The sequence below is a fragment of the Peromyscus leucopus genome, chromosome 3, assembly GCF_004664715.2.
Source record: "Peromyscus leucopus breed LL Stock chromosome 3, UCI_PerLeu_2.1, whole genome shotgun sequence".
Classification (NCBI taxonomy): domain Eukaryota; kingdom Metazoa; phylum Chordata; class Mammalia; order Rodentia; family Cricetidae; genus Peromyscus; species Peromyscus leucopus.
This window is the reverse complement of record NC_051065.1, coordinates 137,769,095-137,794,822: the sequence shown is the minus strand read 5'-3', so window position 1 is coordinate 137,794,822 and position 25,728 is coordinate 137,769,095. Positions and strand designations below refer to the sequence as shown.

The window sequence follows — 25,728 nt, the reverse complement described above, 5'->3', positions numbered from 1 at the left end:
TATATATCAAGAATGTAGTTGCTCTTGACAGATGTCCCTATATCTGATCTTAGAGCTTCTGCCCATAAGTGATTGGTGACTTAACTGCTGTCCCTGCTTGGTGAGGAAGAGACCTTGTGTGTTACCTGAATCTTTGTGCACACTTCCACTACAGAAATGAGTCTCTACCCACAGAGTTTTCCAACCTATTAACAAAGGTCTTGGAATGTTTTCTGTGATGCTGACATCATGTGCTCATGTTGAACTTGTTATTTATCTGTGCACATACATCTGTGCATATGGACTTGACTTCATACAATATATGTGCAAGTAGAAAGTTGTTAACCAAGCAAAATTTTGTAAACTGTGCAATAGTCTAAGGAGACTTGATACTTAGAGTGGAACAGAGCTGGGTTCCTCTGTAAAGAGAAGCATTCTAAAGTAACATGTTTGTAAATCTGAATTTTTGTATTCTGGTTTTCTATTTTTTTTCCAGGAGGAGAGGTCTACCCTATTTTTGGCTCTTAACAATGTTGACCTTTGTCTATACTTCTGGGATCCTCACATGGTTCACCCACTAGAACTTCTCAGGTTAGAATATAGGTCACTGCTGCTAGTTAGCTTTTAGTATAGGTGGGAAGTCAATGACCATACCATATTGTGGAGACATGGAGAACTCCACCTCAAAAAACATACCAAACTATAAGGTAGGTCAGTACTTGGAGGTCCACTGGCGAAGCAATTGTTCTGAAGTTTGGACTTTGAATCCCATCATAGCCTGAATGACATGTTTATTGAACACTGTTGCCAGGTGACCACCCTAGAGGTTCTTATTAAACAAATACAAGGGGAATCTGGCTATTCTAATAAGACCAAGGTAAATAACCCCTACTTTGAAACATACAATGTCTAAGCCTCATCCTAGGTTTAGTAAATCAGTGGACTAGGTCCAAGCACATTTGTCTTTTAAGTGCCCATTATGCAATTCTTAGTACCTAAGATGAAGAACCTGTCCTCTTGGAGGTACATTCCAGAATAACTAGAATTCTAGAAGGAAAAGATTTAGAAGAAGAGGCATATTTATTAATCCTGGGGCTTGTATGAAGTTCTAAAGGAGCTATTTCTCAGATTCTCATGACTCCTTCAGAGTTCAATGAAGTTTTTAAAAATATCAAAGTGCTTCAAACACAAGGCCAGTTTCCCCATGTTGATGCCTACCTACTCAGGAAATGAGACCCATTCTATAGTAGCTACAAGTGAGAACTGGCCTTCTGTGCCCTTTTTATTTCAAGCATGCTACTTCTACACTCCCTGGGAGGGGGGTTGGGCCAAAGACACAGGTTGTAGAGACCCTGTAACTCTGTAGTAACCCTTCAGCTGCGGGAAGCTCCAATGGCCACAATAATTTTCATATACCCTCTGCGCAGTCTAATTTTTCTTATTCTTACTCTTTGTATATAGCCTGCCTTTTCCCTCATATTTCTCCCAATAAATTGCCCATAACTTATGGTTTACAAATAGTGTTCAGACACATATTAACCATCTCCATGATCAATCTTTCTTCTCACTGCTTTCTTCTTACTGTACTTACTGCTACACTGACATGCTAATGGTCCCCAGCCTCACAGAAAGTAGAGAGATTACAGGTAGCAAACAATGAGTATAACGGGTCTGAGTTGTGAAGTAGGGGCAGGGCAGAGATACAGCAGTCCCACATAGCCTTACCTCTGCCATCAGCGAGGCACCTGTTGTAACCCACAGGGCTGAAGTATTCAAAGACAAAGACAGCCACAGCAGAGACAATGAGCAGCATCACAAACATCATTACCCACACGTCAGCACTGAATGGCTCTGGGAAGGAAAACAAAACAGTGCTCAGGGTCAAAACAGAACAAGCAGCTCATCACTTCCATAATCATCTGCTCATACAAACTCCTATTTGGGGAGGAGCGAGCCACAAGTGTGCCGTGTGCCTTCAGAAAGCCAGGGTTCAATTTGGGAGACATAAGATACACCCAAACAGCTGCTTTTCCACCTGGGCATGTAAACATCACTGTTTTCAAATACATAAAGCCCCATCTGATTTGTGAGCCTTTCTGGGCTTCATTGGGGCAGTTTCTTTCACTCTCTGGCCAAATTTTGATCTTTCAATGAATGGTGCAATTGGAAGAAGTGGATATGCTACAAGTAAATGATATATAACTGACTTGCTTTACGTCTTCCTCAACACAGCCATAGTGTGAAGGAAGCCTTCCCCAGGGCTTGTGAGTCTTGTGGACAAATTCTTGACAAATGCAGGTACTACTTCAGAGCTGAGTTGGTTTGGCAATACTGTCATACAATGAATAGCCATTCCCCTTCACTTTTGTGTCCACACACTTCTCTTAGTGTCCAGCCTGTAGGTACTTTTCCAGCCTACTTTGTTGTGGTAGATCATAGTAGATATCATTAAGATATGAGAGTATGCATTAATTGGTTAAAAAAAAACTGCATTGACTCTCAGTGTCTGCAATGGTGGACATTTCTTAGGGAACAGGCATGGTTTGTGAATCACAGAGCAGCAACAATCTGTCTCTTATTACTAAGCAATGTGTTGATGGGCTAAAGCTAGACAAGAGAACAAGACTGTCCTGTGCATGCTTTCTTTAGTATCTTTCATCATATTTGCTACATCTATTCCATCTGAGCCAAATCTCTCTGGCTTAGAGGGACCCATAAGCTGAATGCTACATTCCAATAAGCCATCTCTATGATGCCTTAAATGCAAAAGGATGATGTTAATTCTGTTCCATGATACAGTGCCGATCAATTGTGTCCCAAAAATAGTTCTGGCCTTTTTAGCTGTCACATCACATTGTAAACTCATAATAAGTGAATTAACATGCTGTTTTCCCCTTCTTCCAAGTCATTAATAAAGATGAAGTTGAGAGAGGGGGGAAGTTGGCTGAAAATTAGAAAATATGTTTCCCTCTCTGAAACCTACTTTATTATTGAACTTCCAATGGGATTATAAAAGCCTGGTCACTTAATCAATTTAAAAATACCCTTAACAAAGCCTCAGAGCTTAACACACCACTGTGAAATACAAAGCTTTCAGTGGCAGCAGGAGTTCAAACCTACAGGGTACATTTGAGTCTGCTTCAACTGGGGCGGGGAAAACCTCCTCCACCCTTATCTATAATGGGTGAAAATCCTACCCTGGTTTCATGATTTTCTATGATTGGCCAAGAACTGAATGAATGCTTCACATCTGTGATTTCTCTCTCCTCCTACTCCTGCCTCATCTAGCTTAGGGCAACTTTCTGCAAACAAATGTACCAAACATCTTTATTGGTTTTTACAGTTTATGAAGGACTTCCCCATGTATCATTGTTTATAATATTTCTAATAGGCTTTTCATTATTGGGTGGCTATATTTATTTTGCAGTAAATTAAGTGTGAGAGGGCAAGGTTCTTTCTACAGTCATGCTCAGAAAGTGGCAGTCAGGTTATGAACTGAGGGTACCCTGAAATTCCTAGCATTTCCTACAATATTATGTTGCATATTTATCTCTGTCCACTACAATGGCTCCAGGTTGTGGAATGAACTAGAACACAGGCTAAGATGACAACCATCCTGGGCTTCATCATAGAACTCCTGGAAAATGCTTCACCATGGATAAGAAGATTGGCTAAGTAATATAAGTAACTTATAGTAAAGTCTTATAGAATCTATAATTCCATTTAGTGGTACATTAATTGAATTAATCCCACCACAGACAGAATTTAAATAAAGGTTAGTCACCATCTCTTCTAATATTTTAATTTAAAAAATGTTCTTCCCCTTATAGTGATTGTGACTAATCCAAAGGTTTATAGCTTGTTTATGACCAGACAAGGCTTCCTTTCTCATAGCTCAGTGTTCTGTTTTCAAGGTGACATTTTATTTTTCAACCCCTGGCTGCACAGCCTCAACCAAAAAACAAAAAACAAAAACAAAAAAAACCATACACATATGGAATATAAGCTCACAAAGGACCTCATCTACTTGAAGTTGTGGCCTTATCTCACCCAGTCTTAAATCACATCTAATGCTTTTTTACATCTGAGTGATGCGAGAGAGTGGGCAAGTAGAGATATTATTAGGGACGAAGGTGAGAAAGGGGATAGGAAGAAGCCGGATGAGCTCTGGCTAGCAAAATCTCAGAAAACTCATGTGAAAACGGAAAATGTGTATGTGTTCTTATGTGTGTTAGCCCTGAGCTCCGTTCTTGAAGATAATTAAAAAATAAATAGGTCTTTCAGTTAGGTAGTGGTGTGAATGAAAATGGTCCCCATAGAATCATGTATTTGCCTGCTTAGTCCCCAGTTGATAAACTGTTTAAAAAGGATTAAGATGTGGCCTTGTTAGAGGGGGTGTGTCACTGGGAGTGGGCTCTGAAGTTTCGAAAATCCATTCCAGGCCCAGTATCTCTCTCTTTCAATACCTACTGCCTGTGGATCAGGATGTAAAGCACTCAGCTACTGCTCCAGCTCCATGACTGTCTGCTTCCTGCCATGATGATAATGGACTAACTCTGAATTTATAAGCAAGACCTCAGTCAAAGACTTTGTTTTATATGAGTTGCCTTGGTCATGGTGTCTTTCCACACCAATAGAATAATAAGTAAGACAGAAGATAGAAATTATTATTGCAGAAAGAAGTCTTAGAGGTCAACTGATTGAGATGCCATATTCTGTGGATAAGGAAAATGGAGTCCCAGGATAGAGCAAATTTTCTTAAATCCAAATGAACATTAAGTGATTTAAAAAAAGGGACTATATAGGACTTCTCCTTACCATTCTCCAAGTATTTTCTTGTAGGGCAACATACCTCCTTGATTTCTAGGTGTTCTTAATTTTTGTGTTTAAGAATAACCAAGTATATTCCCTGTCTGAATTAAACTCCCAACAAATCATGTCCTGCAATTGTTTCTCATTCCAGCTACTTGTCCTTGAGTCCATTTCCTGTCATCAGTAAACATGTGATTTACCTAAGAAGGCAGAAGGTGACACAGTCCCATTGCTGCGTGATACCATGACACTGATACCAGTCTCTATGAAGGGCACAGAGAAGTCAACAACCTCTGATCGTTCTTCATTGATAGTTAGTGACCCCACTGCCATGTATGCCCTCTTCATGACCACCTGAAAAAAAAAGGTACAATGCTCCAATTAGAATGTTATAGAAGGCAGGTCTACCACAAGCAAAATTCTCATGGCTCAGCAGTCATTTGGGCACCATCCCTAGAATACCATTCCCCTCCTCTGTGGGTCTGTTGTTGGTCTGGAGCTCACCAATTTAGCTAGCCTGGGTGGCCACCAGGCCTCAGGAATCCTTCCCAGCACTGGGATTATAAGCACATATTATTGTACTTGAAATTTCATTTGGGTTCTAGGGATCAAACTCAGGTCCTCATGATCATGAGACAAGCACATTACTGGCTGAGCTATTTCTCCTTTTTTCTAGTTATTATTTTACATGTTGTTAAGTTCACAAGATAAACCTTTAACAATGTTTAAGCAAATCATAAGTGCACAACAGAAATGACTTTGTCGTGACCTTGCCTCCTGATACTGACCTCACCAATCATGCCATTCCAGGTCCCATTGATTTTCTTTCCATGCTTGCCATTGGTCACCAGGTAAAGGTCATAGGTGAACTTCACAGACTTAGAAATTTTCTTAAGGATATCAATACAGAACCCCTTGCAGCATTTTTTGATGTAGCCTGGCTCCTCATCTGTTTTATTCCTACCCAGTTAAAGAAAAAAAAAAAAACAAATAAACAAAGCAAGACTCTGTATAGGAAGGAAAAATTACTTTTTCATTAAAACTCCAAAGTCAACCTCCTCTCTCATGGCACAGCTTATTCCTGAGTAAGGAAAGAGATCTGACCTAGAACTGTGGTATTTTTTAATTATCTCAGGACCTGAGCCACATCATGGCTCACTTTTCAATGTTCCTTTGAAGCACAACATAGATGAGGGAAAGACATGTATCCTACAGGTTCAGCTTAATGAATTTTTCATTGAGTTCATGGTTTTCATCAAAACCTGAACTCAGGTACAAAATGCCTACCAGATCCTGAGAGACTCTGCAGTTGGCCCTCTGAGATGCTTCTTCCCACCCTCACCTGAGAATACTGTAACCCCAACTTTTGACAGCATAAATCAACTGGAATTATTTCAAAAACAGGTCTAATTCTCAAAATGCTGGCTTAGATAGCACATATTTCCACACCCAAAGAAACCTAAAACTCAGCAGACTTGAGGTCCCAGTCACTGGGGCTGAGCAAGGTCAAAGGAACCTTAACAGAGAAGTCATTGTCTCAGGTCAGGGTTTTAGATGGAGCCACACATCCGATCAAAGCTCCCATTGATCCTACGGCCTAATGGCAGCTAAGGATTTCCCAGGGTGCCTAACCCCAGGTGAGCAAACAGCACATCTGACTGACTCTCTCCCAGGCCACCTATAACCATCCATCTAGGAAGGCTTCATACTCAGAGATGATGCGCTTCTGGCAGGGGACTGTATTCCTCATACAGGTTCCACTGAGAGGGTCCACACTTTCCACAATGACAAATGGAGCCTCCTCCAAGGTCACGATGCTCAAGTGGTCATCTTCCTGCTCTTCAGTCTCAGGACACATTCGAGGCCACACATAGTATTTCATCTGAAGGGACTTGTCTTTCCATTTCCCCACCTGTACAAGAGATGAAAAAGGGCTCAGCCACTGCAAACCAGTGTCTCCTAGCCTCTCCCAGTCTTCCCTGAACTGTCTCAGAAGCTATTAAACAAAGGCAAACCAGTACCGGCATAGCACACAATGGAGAGAATACTTTCTAAAACAGATGCCGAAAATGAAATGACTGTTCATTCAAGAGAAGTAATCCTTTCATTCACTTACCCTCTCAATTAGTATTGAATGAGGACCTACAATGGTCTGGGGACTCTCCAAAAACCCACAGCTTCTGTATCAAGAACTGTGAAATTCTTCACTTTCCTGGTTCACATGGCTGTGGGTTTTGTTTGTTTGTTTGTTTTACTCAACTATAATAACAAACATAATCCTGGGATTAGCAAAGAGTGTTAGGAAAGACAAGAGAGTGCCTGTAGCAAATGAGGTAGCTGGATGTGCTGAGTTATAATGGAAGTTCACTGGGGAATTGTTCAGAGAACTATAAATCTCTGATTTACAATAAAATAAGGTTACATTGCAATGAAGGAATATAGACACCACTTGCTTGGAGAAGAGTGTGTGGTTGAGTTGGTAACAATTGCATGTGTCAATGCAGAGTTGTACCTGCTGAACTAAGAAGACACCCTGGGATGAAACAGATAGATTTCTCTGTGAGCAGCTGTGTGGGGCCACAAAGACTGTGTCACCCATCACTAGGAAAAACCATTGTCATGACTCTAATGTGAAAGGTGTGCATTCCTAATGCCAACTCAAACTCCCTCTCATCTTAGGATCCTCTTCTGTCTTCACTTAAGTGTGATTAGTTCCCCCCTCTAGCTTGTCCCACAAAGCTGATCACTTTACTTCCATGGCCAAATTAGAACCCCATAGCAACCACCTTGCTTATTATATCCTTATAACATGGGCACTGATTTTGTGTCTTAGACTGCCTTGTTTGGCATTTGCAGTTTTCCTCTGGCATTAACTCTGGTGCTAGCTGTTTTGCTTTTATCCCCAAGCTCTTTTGCTTCTAGGTTCAGAATTAAGCATGGAACTCAATGTTTTTGTTCAGTTATATGTATAGGTGTACCATGACCTCTGATGGGATTATGACCTAATAAGCCCATAACAACTTGAAAATGTAATATGAAAATGTATTGAATACTTTTGACCTACCATATATCACCAGTAACCAATTGAAAATATAGACACACACACACACACACACACACACACACACACACATACACACACACACACGAAAACAGGGTCTAGGGAGATGGCTCAGCTGCTTGGCAAAGTGCTTGTTGAGCACTTCCCTTAATGCCAGGTGTGGTGTCATGCACTTGTTATTTGGATGCTGGGGAGAAAATGAAAGGAAAACCTTAGGGACCTGTGGGCCAGCCAGCCTAGCCTAATCAATGAGCCCAGGTCCCAGTGAGAGATCTTGTCTCAAAGTACAAAGTGGATATCCCTTGAGGAACAATAGGCAAGGTTGACCTCTACCATTCATACCCCATCCCTAAACACACATATACACACACACACACACACACACACACAGAGAGAGAGAGAGAGAGAGGGGGGGGGGAGGGAGAGGAGAGGGAGAGGGAGAGGAGAGAGAGAGAGAGAGAGAGAGAGAGAGAGAGAGAGAGAGAGAGAGAGACCTTTGCACACATAGAGAAGATAAGTAAAATAAAATGAAACGTGGCTTCTATTGGACTCAAATCACTTTCACGTCATCACAAAGTTGAAAAATTACAAGCTGTCCTAAGGTGGAGACTGCTCGCTCTTCAGCAAACTATTGATCTTGATTTTGTTGCAAATCTGTTCCCCTCATGTTGCTAAGGCTATCTCCAAATGACTTCCCAGATACATGGAGAGCCTTGGGGAGAAAAGACACAGCTCTGGAGACCCACTGAATCACATCCATTCCCAAGCAAGAATACTTATTCCAGGGGCCAAAGCAATATTAGTTTATGCATGTTTGATTATGTGGGAATGGTTGAAAAGCTTTAAAAGGCCTATTTTTATTTATTTATTTTTAAGTCCTATCATCTTCCCTCAATACGTCCTTTGGCCTTTTTTTCTTTTAAATATAATTGTATTGTTGTGTCTTTATAGTAACTAGCCTGTACTAGAGAGGTCTGGCCTTGTGACTCCTGCAGGACTTCTGAGCTTACATTGTGTCCCCGAGACACTGCTTCCAGGTGGCTTTCTGGAATCACAACTTTGAATGTTGGGGATTAGATTAGCTGTAGAATGCTTTTGGCATAAACACGACAACCTGAGTTAGATCGCCAGCATGCATCTGTAATCTCAACTCAGGGGCAGCAGAAAGAGGTGCATCCTTAGAGTTCACTGGCCAGACAGTCTAGTCTAATTTGAGCACTTCAGATACAGTGAAAGAGTCTGTCTCAAAAATAATGTGGCAAGAAAATAAAGTAAGCACTCACTGTTCACTGACAGCCTCCATACATATACATGTACATGGGCACACACCTACATAAATACACATTACACACACACACACACACACATGCCCACCACGTGACTTTGTCATACATGTCCATTCAAAAATTTCAACAACTTCTCTCAGTCCTTAGCATTGTGCCCAAATGTCTCACCTACATGTTCAAGTCCTATGTGTTAGCCTAGCCTACCTCTATCTAAACGACGTCAGTGCCATGGATCATGAGACTCAGACAAGGAAGTCATTTGATTTAGGGATGCTCATCATAGGTCAGCCAGGGACAGATTGTAAAAAATAACAGTGGCAATTTCTTTACTAATAGACTTAATGTATCTGTGGGAGACAATGCTGTGGAGAGAGCCTTTTGGCAAAGTTTCCCCTGACATTCCTGTGAACAAGATGAACTACAACATGGATTACTGCATACTTTGACAGATTGAAAAGTAGTTTTAAAAAAATCTATATCCCAAAAGAAAAGAAAAGATTGTTTAATGAATCAATGCCAACAAAGAGAGAGGTTTTTGGTGACATGTCAGGGGACTCTGCTCTTAAAAGTGACCTATATAGTGTTTTAGAGAACAAAACTGAAGTTGTGTTCAAGAAATTGCAGACAATAATAACCTAGTGAGGACAGATGATATCACATAAATTGCTGAATCAAGTTTGGAAGAAACGCAAATTAATTGGAATGATGGATTGAAACAAATGGAATAAAATGCAATGTTATTTATTCTGAAACTCCAACATTCATATTTTTTCCAAAAGCAACTGTTCTGAAAAGCATATATTTCAATCAATGGCAGTCTATAAAAGCTATTGTGATAACAGATGATATATTTATAGATGTACAGTGTCTAGTACATGGGGTGAAGTGGGGCACAGATGATCCCCCTCTGTGTTCACAACACCCCAGCAGGGAAACTCAGTTCTGATCCTATAATTCTATGATCTCCTGGCTTTTGTTAAATATGCCATTCTTATTTCCCCAACAATAAGTTGTTCACAGATTTTTTCTCACATACCCTTTCCCAGACCAGCAGGATCATGTCTGTTTCACATTAATTCAATTCAACAATAATTACACACCAGTATGTGGCAGGCACTGGGTTGCATGCTAGTAGACAACAGGACCACATGATGTTTATTGGGGGCAGAAATGTGTCAGGTTCTGAACTCGTCTAATAATCTCATTCATCATCACAGCTAATCTGTTACTTAGCCTCCTCATTGATATCTAAGTCTATAAAAGGATTTGCTGGCTTCTAAGATACTACCAAGCAGGATAAGTGAGTGTTGCATGCAGCATCAGGACTTGAAGCCAAGCAGTATGACTCGAAAGGTTGAGCTCCTATCATGAATGATCTCCTAACTCTCTAACAGTGAAGGAATAAGACATGGACACCTCTTCCAGAGGGGACCAACTTGAGTGACAATACCAAGTGAGGCTTTGACAATTGCTTCCATGGAAGGTATTAATAAATACTTTGGCATTGAGAGTAAAAGTGATCATTTTGGGAAGAGTCACAGAGACGCCTCACAGTGACCCCCTCCTCCATTTTGAACTGTACTTTAAAACATAATCCATAGCCCCTGAAGTAGAGAGGGCTCCATTCCCTGAACTAGCTTCTTTCTTTTCCTCCTAAATTCCTAATGATCATTACAGTCCAAGCTCTGCCACTTTCAAGAGGCATCTCAACTCTGCTCATCTCGTCCCACATCCTTGCTCAGCGGCATTGGTTGGGTGGCTTAGACTGAGTATGGACAGCATGAAATTGTTAAATATTACAGATCAGGGCTTCCTCGGATCACCCTGCCCTTGTTGCCAGCTCCCCTCTCAACAGAAGAACCAAGCCACTCTATTTCATGCTAGTTCCTTCCTTCTCGAATAGCTTTTATTTTGAAGCTTTGCTGGTGTCCTGTCCCCTAAGTTCCAAATCCTAAGGATTCCAGTGGCCATGGACAAAAATTCTAAAACTCTCAAAGCCTTGCTCTGCATATCCAGAAAAAAAAGGTGACTTGATTTCTGTGTCTTACACATAACTTCATGATCCCCATGACCCACTCTGGATGATGGCTTCCACAATATTGTCTGCAGACTGTTTAAGGGAGAGGCGTTCTTAGCAGATACTTTCTCAAACAAGGGCAGTATCTGAGAGTTTGGTACAAAAGACTCTCCTATCTTAACCACGATGTTTTCCCCCTTGTTTCTTTAAGGAACAAATTAATGGAGGATTGAAGGAAGAGTCCTTTGTAGACAATTCTCCACATATCAACTCAGATGTTCGGACAGACATCTTAAATTAGTTATCTTCTGTGCTGGGAAGCAAACCCAGGGCTTTGTACATTTTGAGGAGTTTGCTCTACCAGTGAGCTACACCTTCAACCCCATCTCACATTCTTTATAGAGCAAGGCAGGTTATTTTAAATGATAAATACCCAAAATTGTTTTTTTTAAAAAAGGATGCATCTAAGTAGAAAACATGGGGTGTGTTTCACTTAGCTCTTCCTTCAGCAGGAGAGACATGTGGTGAAAATACTACAAACAAAAGCGGGTGAAAGAGAAGAGAAGGATGTAAACAGAGAAGCCTGCCTCTGAGAGAATGTTCTCGAAACCTTCTCTAGGAGTCTGAAAATGTGTAAGTGTATAATCCTGGGGATGCAGAGTGCAGTAAGAAATGCCATTAACTGGAGCTATTTCAGAGAAAAGCCGAAGTAAAAACTGAACGAAGTGTTTATAGTCAGGATTAAAGTATGATCAGGAAAAATGAAATCTCAAAAAACACCTATGAGAATGTGTGTAAAGCACTTGGAATTCCTCAGCAGTGAACATTAAACAAACATCATTACTTCAAGCTCGTTTAATAGTGACAGCTGTCTTTAAAATTTCAGTTATCTTCCATAATCGCTGTTAAAAAGATCTCCAGAGAACTCAGAGCATCTTTCTTATGTGAGAAACAAACAAACAACAAACAAGCCATAAAACCAAAAACAAAGTAAAAAATCTTTGCTTGATTTTCTCAAGAACAGACATGGAGCCATGACATTAGGGTCTTGGGCTGGTTTCTTTGGTATTCGCTGAGCCAAAAGAACAGCACCCAGAAGACGTGGCTCCTGACATTCTTCTAGGGGATGCAGCCTGTGGTGACTTAAGACTTCAAAGTCCTCCTTTGGCCAACACGTCAACAGATTTCTGCCATTGCTACCAGTGAAATGCACACCAATGAGCACCCAGACAAGGCCACATACAAGGTGACATCACCGGAGCATGCTCCTCTCTGAAAGCTGTGAGTCTGTCCTTCCAGCATGAAGCACAAACATCATAGCAGTGTGCACGACAGTGTCATTGAGGGAAGGGACAGGGGACAGGGCGGGCTCTGCTGGCAGGGCTTTCCTAACACACATAAGCAAAGGACATCAGTTTCTCTGGGTCACCGCTCTTGCTACCCCAGAAAGTCACTGTTTAGGAAGATCTCAAATGAAAGAGCTCATTAGAACCACTTTAGGCGTCAAAGGTTATTTTTCAAAAATGAAAGAATTTTTTTTCTTGCTTGAAATGATGTCTGGATCTCACACAAAGCACTTATTTTAAGCCTCTCACTCTGACTGAGTTTTTACATGAGAAATTTGAAGCTGTGGGCTATCTCTCTGAGCAAGCTTGAGAGATGGGAGGAACCTCCACAAGGTGGCTGAAATCTGAATTTCCTTCCTTCCCAAAGAGGTATCAGATTCAGCCCCCTCACCTTGTAGCCCCTAGGCAGGACTGAGACCCCAACAGAGGATATTCAAACACAGGGAATTTCAATTTATCCATCAATACATTTTAATGCCAGAATTTTTAAAGTTTGACACTACAACAGAACTCAGTTTTCTTCAATACTTTTCTGTATCCAGTCCCAGTGAGCTCTGTCTCTTGTAACAAATGGACATGTATATAGACATCTACTTCTTGCATCCATCCAAAATATTACTTCCCATTAATTATCCCAATACATCCATGTACACACAAGTAAGGGATATATGTGAGTGTGTGAGTGCACATGTACACGTGTGCACTTCCTAAATCAGACAATCATGCACACAGTCTTCTACTGCTTTCCTTTCCCACTTCGTTCTACAAACTTCTTCCAACTTAATACACTTCAGAGCTAGCTCTTTGTATATGGTGTGTGTGTGCACAAGTGTGTGTGTGTGTGTGTGTGTGTGTGTGTGTGTGACACGCATGTGTTAAGTGTATTGGTCTGTGAGTATGGATGTCAGATGTTGATGTGACATATCTTTTTCAGTTACTCTCCTCTTTCTGTTTTGAGACATCACTTCTTGCTAGGTCTTGTGGCTCCCTGATTAGACCAGGCTGGCTGTCCAATGAACTCAGGGATCTGCCCATCCCTGTCTCCCCAGGCTGGGGTTACAAATGTACAGGGCCACACTCTTCTTTTTGCTAGGGTGCTAAACACCTAAATTTAGGTCTTCATGGTGACCTGGGAAGGAGTTGAGTGGCTGAGCTGTCTCCTTACCTCTTTAGTTCTAAAACAGCACAGCAGTAGCCCTAACACGAATGTAGCTCGATTTATTCCACAGTATCTCTATGGACAAATATTTAGGATATTTAAAACACACACACACACCACCACCACCACCACCACCACCACCACCATGGTATTTTTAAAGCATCTATTTCCAGTGGTGAAAAATTGTTAGACCACAGAAGTTTGCAGCACTCAACACTGTTATCAGCAGAGGCTGACAGGGCCCCCCCTTCACTCAGCTGCCACCAAGACCAACTTTTGCTCACTCTGAAACACCTGCCACTCCGAGGAACGGTATCTGGCTGCTGGGGTTTCCATCCCCTTGCCTCACACTGAGTGCCTGTGAGACATCTGGATTAGCTTCTCTCCTCTCTGGCCACATCCTTCCGCATTTCCCACTGGCATTTCCCACTGCGCTGCCACCGCCACCACCGCCGCCGCCGCCGCTGTTTGTCTTCCTTATCTACTCCTGGAGAACAGCCCCGGTGTACTTGAACAGGGCCTTTATGTCTCGACACTCTGGAAATGCTGTTGCCCATCTCAAATTTGTTTGGGCGCTTTTGTCTATGCCACAACATTTCATTTTTCTTCCTTTTGAAATAAAATTTTTCTGTCTCCCTCCCCTTTCCCCCATTGCACCTCTCTCTCCCACCCCACTATGCAGCTCAGAGGTTTCTGGAACTAACAACCTTCCTCTAAGGCTTGCAGGTGTGGGCCACTGGACCTGCCTCTAGAAACTGTCTGTTAGAATAGGGTCTTGGGGCTCTGTTTCTCTCTCTCTCTCTCTCTCTCTCTCTCTCTCTCTCTCTCTCTCTCTCTCTCTCTCTCTCTGTTATGTGTGTGGTTTTTTGAGATAGGGTTTCATGTAACTCAGGCTGCTCTCAAACTTCTGCTCACCCTGTTGATACTTTCTCAAGTGCTGGGATCACAGGCATAGCCACTATGCCCACTTCTTTTCCTTTCAGTCTCCTCCATGCCTTTATATATTGATTTTTTTAAGCCTGTGCACACGTACACACGCACGCGCGCACGCGCGCGCGCGCGCGCGCGCGCGCGCACACACACACACACATATGCACACACACGCACACATCAGAAATGGGGATCTGCTGTTTGCTCTTATGTAGTCTTCTCTCTGCTAAGTCCCTGTGTCAGCACAGCAGCTGGGCCCTTCGTGTTTCCAGATGTTCTACCATCTTCTCTGCCCATCTCCAGCATTACCACTCCTGTAATCGCTCATTCCAAAACTAGAAAAGGGGGTCGGGTGGCTGTTGCCGTTTTTTATCTTCCACAGCGGGTTTTGTGAATCAACCCCTGCCTTTGGGTATCCTATAAAATGTGAGCGTTATTGTGATGTGCAAGTCCGTGTTTAAGGGTGGGTCTTCCAGGGCTTCCAAGGTGGGACGGCTCCATCACTTCCAGTTTCTTCTCTTGTGTGCTGCCTGGCACTTGTTCGCTGTCACCAGTCTGTGACTGATGGAATAGCACGTCAGGCTCTCCACCAAGTCTCCACTAGACTTCCCTCCAGTGTCCTTGCATGAGAAGGGCAGCGCCTCACAGAATCTCTCCCTTCTTCTCTTCTGCAGCCTTCCTGAACAGAACCTTCTTTGGCCTTGGCAGCCCCAGTTGTGTGTGAGCCACGGTGAGCTCGGCAGCATGCTCCGCCACAGTGAGCATCTAACAAGGCCGTGGGCACAGCTTGATGTGCCTCCTCCCCATCATTTGCATATCCAGTCACGTCTAGGTTTAGGAATCTAGACTTTGAAAAATGTGTTTGAAAATAATTTCCATATTTATATTTAATCCATGACTGCCTTTGGCCTGTTATTGCTTTGTCATTTACTAAGCTGTGGCCTAGTGGCTCCAAGCTCTCCATCAGAAGGGAAGTGTATTGGGACGTTCCTGCCCAGACCTCAGTTGCCATCTCTGGTCTCAAATGCTGATCCTGCTTCTCCAAGGGACTACCAGGCTCCCAGCTGTGCACATCCACTGTCCCTGTGGGCCCAGCAACCAGGCTCCACATGATGCTTGCTGTCTACTACTCCTTCCAATGTTTCTCCTCTGGAATCCTGGAGATGAAGGTGGAGGAGGAGCACGTACAAATAACAAAAGTTGTTGATTCCTTGGGCACCAAGCAGCAACTGTGGTCATCCCAGAACACACCAGCAACAGCGTGTGATCATATTGGAAGACTTGCAGCTGTTTGGGTTCCAGCTTGGTGCCAGCCAGCTCCCTTGGAGTCACGTCAAATCACTGTCACCAACTCTCCCAGAGACAGCCACTGCTACCTGGCCAGTTGCTTGCAATATTGCCTGAAAAACTTGGTGTTCAGTGTGTGTGTGTGTGTGTGTGTGTGTGTGTGTGTGTGTGTGTGTGTGTGTTATGCATGAGTGTATTCATGCTTTCATGTGCGGGTGCACATGTGGATGGATCGATGTTTGGTATTGTCCTGAGTCATTCTCCATCCTATGCATTGAGACTCTTGCTGAAGATTGAGCTCACTGTTAGCTTGTCTAGCCAGCCAGCTTGCTCTGGGATCCCTTGGTTCCACCTCCCTCAAGCTGGGATGACCCACCCACCTGGCTTTTCCATAAATTCTGAGGACTGGAACTCAGGTCATCGTACTTGGCATGGCAAGCTTTAACTGCTGAGTCGTCTCTCAGACCTGTGACCAAGACTTAGTCAGTTTGACTCTAGAAACCTATTATATCTTTCAATGTGCCACGATTCCCCAAGAACATTCTTGACTTTTCCAGTCCTTATAACTGAGAAATGATCTGAGAAAGTCAAAGTGTTTATTTCAGCCCCCTGACATCCACCTTCACACCAGCCCTGGTGGTTGTGTGAAAAGGATCATGGCAAGTGGCAGCTGAAGTTCATGGTGGGGTCACACAGGCAGAATGGTGGCAGGTGGTAGAGTACTGACGTGCTGTGTGACCCTTGGTGAGGTATTCAACTTCTCTGTGCCACTCATTAGTTTTTGCAAGTATTTGATGTTTTTTCTTCAGCCCCCACCTTCTCCTAATTATTGTTATTAAAAAAAATAACCACCCTCTAAATTCACCTAACTGCTTCCTAGAAAAATAATTTTGTTTCCAAGTAGCAAGGGGGAAACACATTCTAATAACCAAGGTTACAACTGTTTCACAATGCCAAGGTAACTTCCCCACAATTCTTTTGGTTTTATTCCATACTCTTATTCAAGCAAATGAAAGCAGAAACACAGGACAGAAGTATGACTAGCCTTTTTGGCTTTGAATCTAGAGAATACCATTGGCTCAGTACTCTTGCCTCATAATCCCCTTCCCAGGGGAAAGTGGGTATCAGTAGAGAAGGCTTTAATCCATTTATTTACCAAGAATTCTGTCAATAGTTCATTAAATAGGCTGAGGGAGTCAATACAGCTTCCTTCCAGGTCCAAGGGCTCTCGAACGCCCATCTTCGGAGACCCAGTCTTCAGAGTTCCCTTCTGGAAAGCAGAGGAGCTAAGGACAGCACTCAGCTTTACCTTCTCCGTTGGTGTGTTTCTGTCCAAGGCCCCCTCTGTCACACCTACATTGATCCCAAGCTTTCTCATGGGACATGGCAGCATACTCTGAGGGACCTCTCTACCTATGCACCAACTTTCTGGGCATCAATTCCTTCCTGCAGAATGCTACCATGGGGCTCATAAGCACCATCCAGGGCTGCTGCTGGCTGACTGCTGCATGCTTGGTAGGCCTTGAGATGCTGGTTTAGCATGCTTTGGGAACTAGGCTACAGGCTTCCGTCACTGATACTGTTGGTCACTGGATCTCCTTGTCAGCACTCTCTACCTTCATCCTCAGGTGACAGCTGTAAGGGGGAATAAAGCTGTGCAATGCCAGAACACTATGAACAGTGACTTCCCACACAGCCTTGCCAAGGAGTTCCCACTAACTTATGTCTACATGTGTGAATGGGACAGATGCAAGCACATCTGTATTCACTCCCCTTCATTCATTTATTCATGATTATGTGAGTTAGGGGCAGAGGCTATGAAGTTTGAATATCCTTATTGGAACCCTGGCTCTTTCATTGCTAACTTCCGGAAAGTCACTGAAAGTTTCAGATTCTGCCTTGTGATGAACTATTATTTGTCTCCAATAAGCCGCCACCTGCCCCTCTCCCGTAACCCACTCTTTTCCTTTTATCCAGGGTCTTCTTTCCTTGTGAACTGCTCTTTTATCAATTGCAGCCGCAGGACCCTGTGAAAGTCCTTATGTTATCACATATCCAGGTATACCCTGAATCCACTTATAAAGGAGTGGTTGAGAGGTGAGGCACCTGACTGGGTGGGTAGAATCTTTTGAATTTGGGGCTTTAGAAATAAGAATAGTGTTCCCTGTGTTACTCTGAAACATAAGTTGTGGAAGCCCTGAGCAGCTGTGGAGAAACCATCCACCTACCCGATGGAGAGACAAGAATAAAGCCAGTGGCCAGAGAAAGTAAACACAAGAGAGAGAAAGGGACAAGATAAATGGCAGACTTGAAGTCTTCTCTCTCCACCCCGGTCTGTTGAAACTATCTAATATCTATGGTTCCCGTAGTAAGTTGAATATGCGTCCTCTCCCTGGCCCCGACCTTGAAGCAGTGACTAATCTCACCCATCAGATCATGTAGCATCTCCTTCCACTTGACCCAGAAGCCGAACCCTGCTGCCAGGCCTAGCCGTTTGTAGTCTTACCACATTTCCTTTCTACTCCCCATTGATTCCTCCACAAATCCTTCCCTGGGACCAAAACCTCATGACAGAAGCTTCTTATAAGACCCTGCACTGCCTGCTCTCTATTGTCGGCTTAGCACAGGGCTCTGGGAAGAGGAACCTCGATTGAAGGTTCGCCTGGATCAGACTGGTCTGGGCGATCATGTCTGTGAGGCACTGTTTCAACTGCTGATTGATGTAGGAGGCCTGGCCCACTGGAGATGTTACAGTTCCTTGGGCAAATGGTCCTGGGCTGTGTAAAAATACTAGCAATGAGTAAGCCAGGAAGAAGCGTTTCTCTTTGGTTTCTGCTGCCCCAGATTCCTGCCGAGAGCTCCTGCCCTGATTTCTCCCAGTGATGGATTATGACCTGGAAGTTGCTATGGTCATGGCATTTATCATAACAACAGAAAGGCAAACTAGAACAAACCCCTACCTAAGGGCTTCCTGGCCAAGGAATTGGCAAGAACAGGGCTTGAGTTTAGGCAGTCGGACACTAAAGCCTTTGCCTTTTGGTTTTCCTCTTTGCCACTTCAACTGTCAGCTAGGCACATAGAGTTCCGAGAAGAGCATAAAGTGTATAATAACGACCCCCCCCCCCCCCCCCCCGTGTGGCCTTGAGCTCATCGGCCCTGGTCTGTGCAGTAGCTATGATGTGCCTGGGACCTGTCGGAGCTCTGGATCTCCTAGGTATCTGACACAACAGGAGGATGACCGGCACCAGTGAGAAACAGCACTACCATGCAGAAGGCACTGAGCCTCACCCCGCCCCGCTGCCGCCCAGGCCTCATAGAGCCAGAGGTGATTCTCCTGGTTTCCAAAGGATGCTGACTCCCATCCTGCTCTGCCTCTGGCTTCCTGATCCATCTCATTACATCATTACACCCTCCTTCACAGTCCTCCTCCAAGTTCCAAATGCTTTCAGTGTCTTTAAAGAAAACATTATTTAAAAATATGCATAATTCTGTCCAGACACATTAGACCAGCAGGACTTTCAAGTATGACTCCAGACACTAATGGAAAGTGAGGCAAATTGTCTCACATTTAATAAGCTGACCAGACCAGCAAGATCAGCTTCTCATGCAAAATTTTCAGAGTTAGAAAAATCCAGCTAGACCTGAGCAGGACCGCCTTGCCACATGAGTCTGCAGAGAACTGCTCTTATCATTGCAGGGCGCTCATGCTCATGCGCAAGTGTCACACAGAAAGTAATGGGGCGAATTCTGGAGAAGAGACGTATTGCATAAGTATAATGACAATTTTCCAGACCACGCGTCTGAACGTAAACTCTGGTAATTACGAATGTGCTTTGCGGGGCAATGGAGTGACTTCATTGCAAGCATGATCATACAGGAAATCCAAGGCAGAAGGGTGTGAGCATATGTGAAAATAAGCCAGGCCTGTGCATGACAAGGACACGTGGGATCACTGAGGGATTAATGGAACACAAATGGAAGAGGTCAAAACTGTCAGGGAAGGCTGCAAGACCCCAGATCTGGAGGGGAGGGGACAGAATACTGAAAGAGCTGTCTGTGTACAGGAAGGGATTCACTCTGCCTCTGAGCTACCTTGCTGATTCAGGGAACAGTTTGCTTACACACCATACTAGCAGTATCAAAACAGTTCAAAGGGCTAGTGAGACTGCTTGATGGGTAGAAGCACCCACATGGTAGAGGGAGAGAACTGACTCTCACAGGTTGTCCTCTTGAGTTATCAATGTGTTTAGTGGCACAAGACCCCTCTCCCACACATAAACATACAGAATAAACTAATAAGTAAATGGTAAATGTAAAAAAGAAGTTCAAAATCCATGGTCCACCACATCCCTTGTCAATTTAGGGTTTGAGGGTGCTTATTAATCATGTCCAAAATAGTTCTGCTCAGATATTCTAGACAATGCTAGGCTAAACTGGGATTCCGACACCCTCCCTCCTTGCACTGAAATGCCTCCCCCAGCTTTGGAAGGCGGAAATGGTAGAAAAGGATCCCACACTGGATCCATTCTCTCACACTCTGCTTCTTGCCTGGTTTTCTCCGTTGCATCTGTTTTCCCCACCTCTAGCCTTATCTCCCTCTGCTTCATTCTCTATTTAGTTCCCAAAGCGATCTCACTAAATGCAGACTTCCCCATCTGTAGACTTCTCCCAGGCCACCAGAGCCTCGTCGTTCACTTTCTTAGTATGCATTTCTTCCTCACCTTTGGTCCTTTCTCTTTCCTCTCTCCTCTTCCTTGTCTGCCCCACCCCACTCCTGCCTTGTTTGTTTGTTTGTTTGGTTGGGTTTTGTTTTTTCACTTCCATACCTCTGGCCTTCTCCTAACATTTGATAGCAACACCCTCTGTTTTCACTGGTTAGAATGTCTCCCCTCATGCCGGGCTGCTCTACCCTCATCCCTTAGTGCTCTGGATGACATTCACTCCACTCTTAGGATTCAGCTCAGACAGTACCCACAGCCCCCCAAGAAGCCTTTGTTTATCACAGCCCTGGGTTAGACTTAAGCTTGAGATCCTCTTTTTTTGGCACTCTCAAAATTCCAAACTAGCCAAAGAGCGTCACTACGTGCCTGGTCTCCTCCAGAAGACTACGAGATGTTGGCAAGGCTGATTTTGTTTTCCTATATCCATAATGCCTGACACAGGGAGAGAGGACTCCCATAGTTGGCAGTGAATAAATATTAGCTGAGCAAATGAGTGAACCTCACTCCTAAAAAGAAACTTTCTCCTAATGCTTTGCTATCATCTTTGTCACATTGACTTTGGGTACCAAAAAGGTGTGACATGTGTGAAGATTGATGAGCAATGGTGAAATAGGACTTGTCCTCATAGAATGTTGCTAACAGGGCTAAGCACTTGGTGACCCCCTTTGAGGATGAGCAAACAGCAGGAGGGGGCCCCTTCTGAGATCCAGTGTCAACATCAGTGAGGCCATTTTGATTATTCAGACTTGGTTAACTGTCAGGTGACTAGCTGGATGTGTGAAGCCCTGTAAGACTGTTCCAGGAAGCATACATCTAATCCCAACTCAAACCAACCACCCACTAAAGGAAACAGGATGGGGAAATGGTGGTTATTTTAAGCCATCAAATTTTTGGGTAGTGGCCAAGGAGCAGAAATTGATTAAAATATATCATTTAAGGAAAGATTATACATACCAGGCAGAACCAAGAAATGAGAGAGGTTGGGGAGAGAGCCCATTCATCAAAAGGCTGGCCTTGCAAACACAAGAGTCTGAGTTCCATGCCCACCTTTAAAAGGCCCGGCATGTTAGCACACACTTAGAATAGCAGTGCTTCAAAGCTGGAGACAAGTAGATCCCAGGGCTTACTAGCCAGGCAGTTTAGCTTACATTGTGAGGTACAGACCAGTGAGAGACCCATCTCAATAAAAGGTGAACTGTTGCTGAGAAAAAGCATCAAGATCGACCTGTGTCCTCCAAATGCAAATATACATGTGTACACATATGTGTAACACACACATGTGAGAAAATAAGGAAAAGGAAGCAGAACTAAAAGACAGAAATAGCAAAAATTCTTCAGCATTCATCACTGTAAGTTACAATGCTGACATAAATCTTTTTTTTTTAATTGTAGTCCATTGAAACAGTACTAACTCATACCATAGGGAGTTCTGGAATCAGTCCCACCTCTACCACTGATGAGCCCCATGACTATGACAGTTTTAACCTCTGGGACTCTTGAATGCTTATCATCAAATGGGAGATTGTAATTTTATGTCCATCTGTCTATATGTACACCCGTGTCTTGCTCCCTCCAACCTCACAAAGCTGTTGAAAGAACTGGTCGTCTATCTAACCACAGAAGTGTAAGTGCTAATGCTACTGAAATTAGTTCGTAACTCTGAGTTATGACACTTGCTGACAACACACTTATCATTCAGCTAAAGCAGGTGTTCCAGAAAGCGACTGAGCCGCATGTTCCTTCCTATTGGGTAATGGGTTGCTAACAGGTGTTTCGCCACCATGAGCATCACTGATTAGCATTGATTTCTTTAATGAGGTGCTATTTTAGGCAGCACTCCTATAACTCTCCTCCTACCCCACTCCCGGTTTTTAACACCTAGTTTTACATTCCACTGAAGGTCAGGGGGAAAGCTGGTCTCAAAGGAAAACCTCGAGACCCAGGAGTATGAAGACATGAGCAAGCTCCATCCCTGGCTAGCCCTGGGACCTAGCTCATTCCCTTTACAGAGACAGATTCCCTCTCTCTGTAAAGTGTAAAGGCGACAACAGTTGCCAGATTATCAACCAGGTGTTGGAAAGAGGCCATCATAATAATGTAGGCAGAAGTAGCCTGGAGTTAGCCCACACAAAGCAAAGTGTGGCTGCTCCTTCAGCAAAGCATGCCTTTAGCATATAGAGAGTGTCAACAATGTTCAAGGTATTGGACTAAATGGTAGGGGTTTGCAGGAGGAAATGGGGGAAACTGATATTTTGAGGCATGAGGCAATTTGCCTGTAGCTACATAATTAATAAATGGCTTAATTGAATCCTTACTGACCTCCTTCCAATGCCTAGACTTGCCCAGTGCTGGGCAGCCTCCAAAAGAACTGTCCAGAGCCTGTAGGAGAGTAGAATTATTGGCTAGGTAGTTTGCCATTAAGTAGGGTCACCAGCTTGTAGCTAAAGAAACAGATGATCAAAAAAGTGCTGGGGGAGAAAATGCCTGTTTACAAACACAGCTTAATTAATTAGTCAACTCAGAGCAGGCGGAAGAGGCAGCTTTCCAGATGTCTGACATGGAGAATTAATTAACAGAAAGGCACCAGTCCCCAGGCCTTAGGTTCATGTCCAGGCCACATGGTGGAATTAAATTACCAAATTGCCTCAGTGCCCCTCACCTTAAAACTGAATTGTCCCTCAACTTAACTAAAGCCATTTGACTGAAAAAAAAAAAAACTCATTGGAAATGACAGCTGAATTGAAAAGTCCCCACCAATTTCAAGCTTTAAATGAAGCTCAGAAAGGAAAGCAAAGAGGTTTCTAGTGCTTTTAGTTTAATGTTAGAAGGTTCCAGAATAAAATTAAGGTGAAGTTAGGTTGAGCTGCACAGATAGCATTCCATGTCTATCCTTACTGTTGTGGTTTGAATATGAAATACCCCCCCCCACACACAGACTTCTGTGTTCAGTCACTCGCCCCAAGCTGGCAGTGATATTTTGGGAGATCCTGGGAGCTGTAGATGGTGGAGACTAGCTTGCGGAATTAGATCACTGAGGGTGGGTCCTCGGAGGCTGAGTTTTGTCTCAGGTTTCTGCCCCTCCCCATTATGAAATTTAAGTGTCCCTCCACAGACTCAATGTGTTTGAACCCAGATCCCCAGTTGGGGACACACTCTACGGGAGTGAGTAGAATCTTTAGGGGGTGGGGCCTTGATGGGGGAAGTGAGGAACTGGGATGGTGGGTTGTGAGCAGTACAGACTAGCCTTGGCTCTGGACGGAGCCTTCTGTTTATCATCCTCTGCCATGTGAGCAAGAGTCCCTTGCTCCCTCCGTCATGGACAAAGGCCACGCCCACCACCATGATGCTGCCATGCCTTTCCTGCCCTGAAACCATGAGCTGAAAGGAATCCTTCATCCTTTTAGGAGCTTCTATGAGGCGTCTCATCAAAGTGAGGAGAAAAGGAACTAAAACACGTCCCCTCTGCTCCCTGTCTCCAGGAAGTGAACCACTCCTCCTCCAACAGCTTCTCGTGGCAGTGATATTCTCCTTCAACTGTGGACTATCACTTGACATTTCTGCAACCACAGACAGTTAAAACCTTTCTTCCTTAAGTTGTTCCAGGTACAATGTCATTGCAATGAGAAAAGTAACTACTGAGGTCAACAAGATGAGAAACTGAGGCAAACACTGTCACCCCATTAGGAAGAGACACTGCCATGCATCCATCATCTTTCAAGCCACAATCCTAGTGTGCTAGGGCAAGGTGGAGAATTTGGGTGCCTCAATTTTCAAAATCATTTTGCTTGTATAAGATAAAGGATTTCTTAGGAAGGAGACATAAATCCTCTTATCTGTGTCCCTCGTAAGTAGAAAGTACATGAGTCTGTAGGGATCACAGCAAAATGGGGCTGGGCTGGTCCTGTAGAGTAAATACCGTGGAGGCAATCTCCAGTGAAGCGTGTACCTTTCCAACCCTGTGTGAGTTTATAAGTCACTTTCCAGGAATGCTTCTGCTTCCACGGTTAACGTTTTCTGGGGGCTTCTAACAGTGTTCTTAGTCTGTTGTTTATATTTTTGCCGGTTAGTCTCCACAAATTCTGCAGTTTGTTTGGGTCTCATCTTCTGACTAATTAAGCAGAGGGAGTTAGTGAACTATGAAGTGATTCTGTGCCACACACTAAATAGTATAATATGCATGTGGGTGGGAGTGGAGGGCACACAGAGTCCGGTGGGGATGGAGGGTTGGGGCTGGTGAGGGGGGAAATGGACAAGATGGAGTTCAAGGAAGAGGGAGGGCATGGCATGCCTGCTAACTGTTTGATCTAGCTCCGACAGCAGACTAGAGAATGCCAGGCTTGTCTCAGAATCACTTATTCACTGTTAAAATTCTTCATTTTCTACTTTAACCCAGAACAACTGTAATGGGATTTCTAAGCAGGATATCATCTAAACAACAGTATCATCCTGTGGGGTACCAGAATTGAGAGCACTCATCGATAGCAAGCTCTTCGTTTTACTACTGGGAAGTGAGGGAATACATCATGATTCAAAATCTAAGATGATCTCAAATCTATGCACTGACATGGTTTTTTGGATAAAGGGTACTTGGTCTCTCTGTCAGGAAAGAGCAAGGGGAGAGGCAGGGAGAGGCAGGGAGAGGCAGGGAGAGCAAGAGTCCACTGACTGCCTGGGGCATCTGTATTCCCCATCACGCACAGCTTCAACCTGTCTTGAGGAGAAAGGAGCCCCCTCTTCTGGGAGCCTCGACCTTAGAAAGCTGTGACTTTGTGCAAGTCTGCAGATTTCTTCATCAATGGGGAGTGAGGCTGAGTGGTTCAGACCAGAGGCTTTCACAGTGTGACCTCCAACCACCCCTACCCCCAGCATTGCCATCAGGATCATCACCACCACCAGCAGCAGCACCTCCCCTTGGGCGTTTTTCCAGGCCTGGCTCCAGATGTGCCCAATTAGCAGTCATCGAGGGGTGGACCCACATCTGAGTTCCAACCAGCTTCAGAAATGCTAAGTTTTGAGAACATGTGTTCACTCAATTATTTTTTAAAAGTGAATTCATGGAGGAAAGTGTGTGTGTGTGTGTGTGTGTGTGCGTGCGCGCGCGCGCACCCATGCCCACAGGGTGGCCGTGGG

The 25,728-nt window shown here is 43.9% G+C and overlaps 1 protein-coding gene across 4 annotated transcripts in view; it reads right to left on the bottom strand.

The window, feature by feature from the left end:
- Grin2b (glutamate ionotropic receptor NMDA type subunit 2B) overlaps window positions 1-25,728 on the bottom strand; it is a 453,056-nt gene that overhangs the window by 58,172 nt on the left and 369,156 nt on the right. For all 4 annotated transcript variants that reach the window (XM_028872157.2, XM_028872158.2, XM_028872156.2 and 1 more), the window contains 4 exons: window positions 6,501-6,703; window positions 5,580-5,751; window positions 4,992-5,145; window positions 1,705-1,830 (listed from right to left, as the gene is read on the bottom strand). In XM_028872157.2, the coding sequence (XP_028727990.1) occupies window positions 1,705-1,830; window positions 4,992-5,145; window positions 5,580-5,751; window positions 6,501-6,703 (655 nt within the window). The remainder of the gene's footprint in view (window positions 1-1,704; window positions 1,831-4,991; window positions 5,146-5,579; window positions 5,752-6,500; window positions 6,704-25,728) is intronic.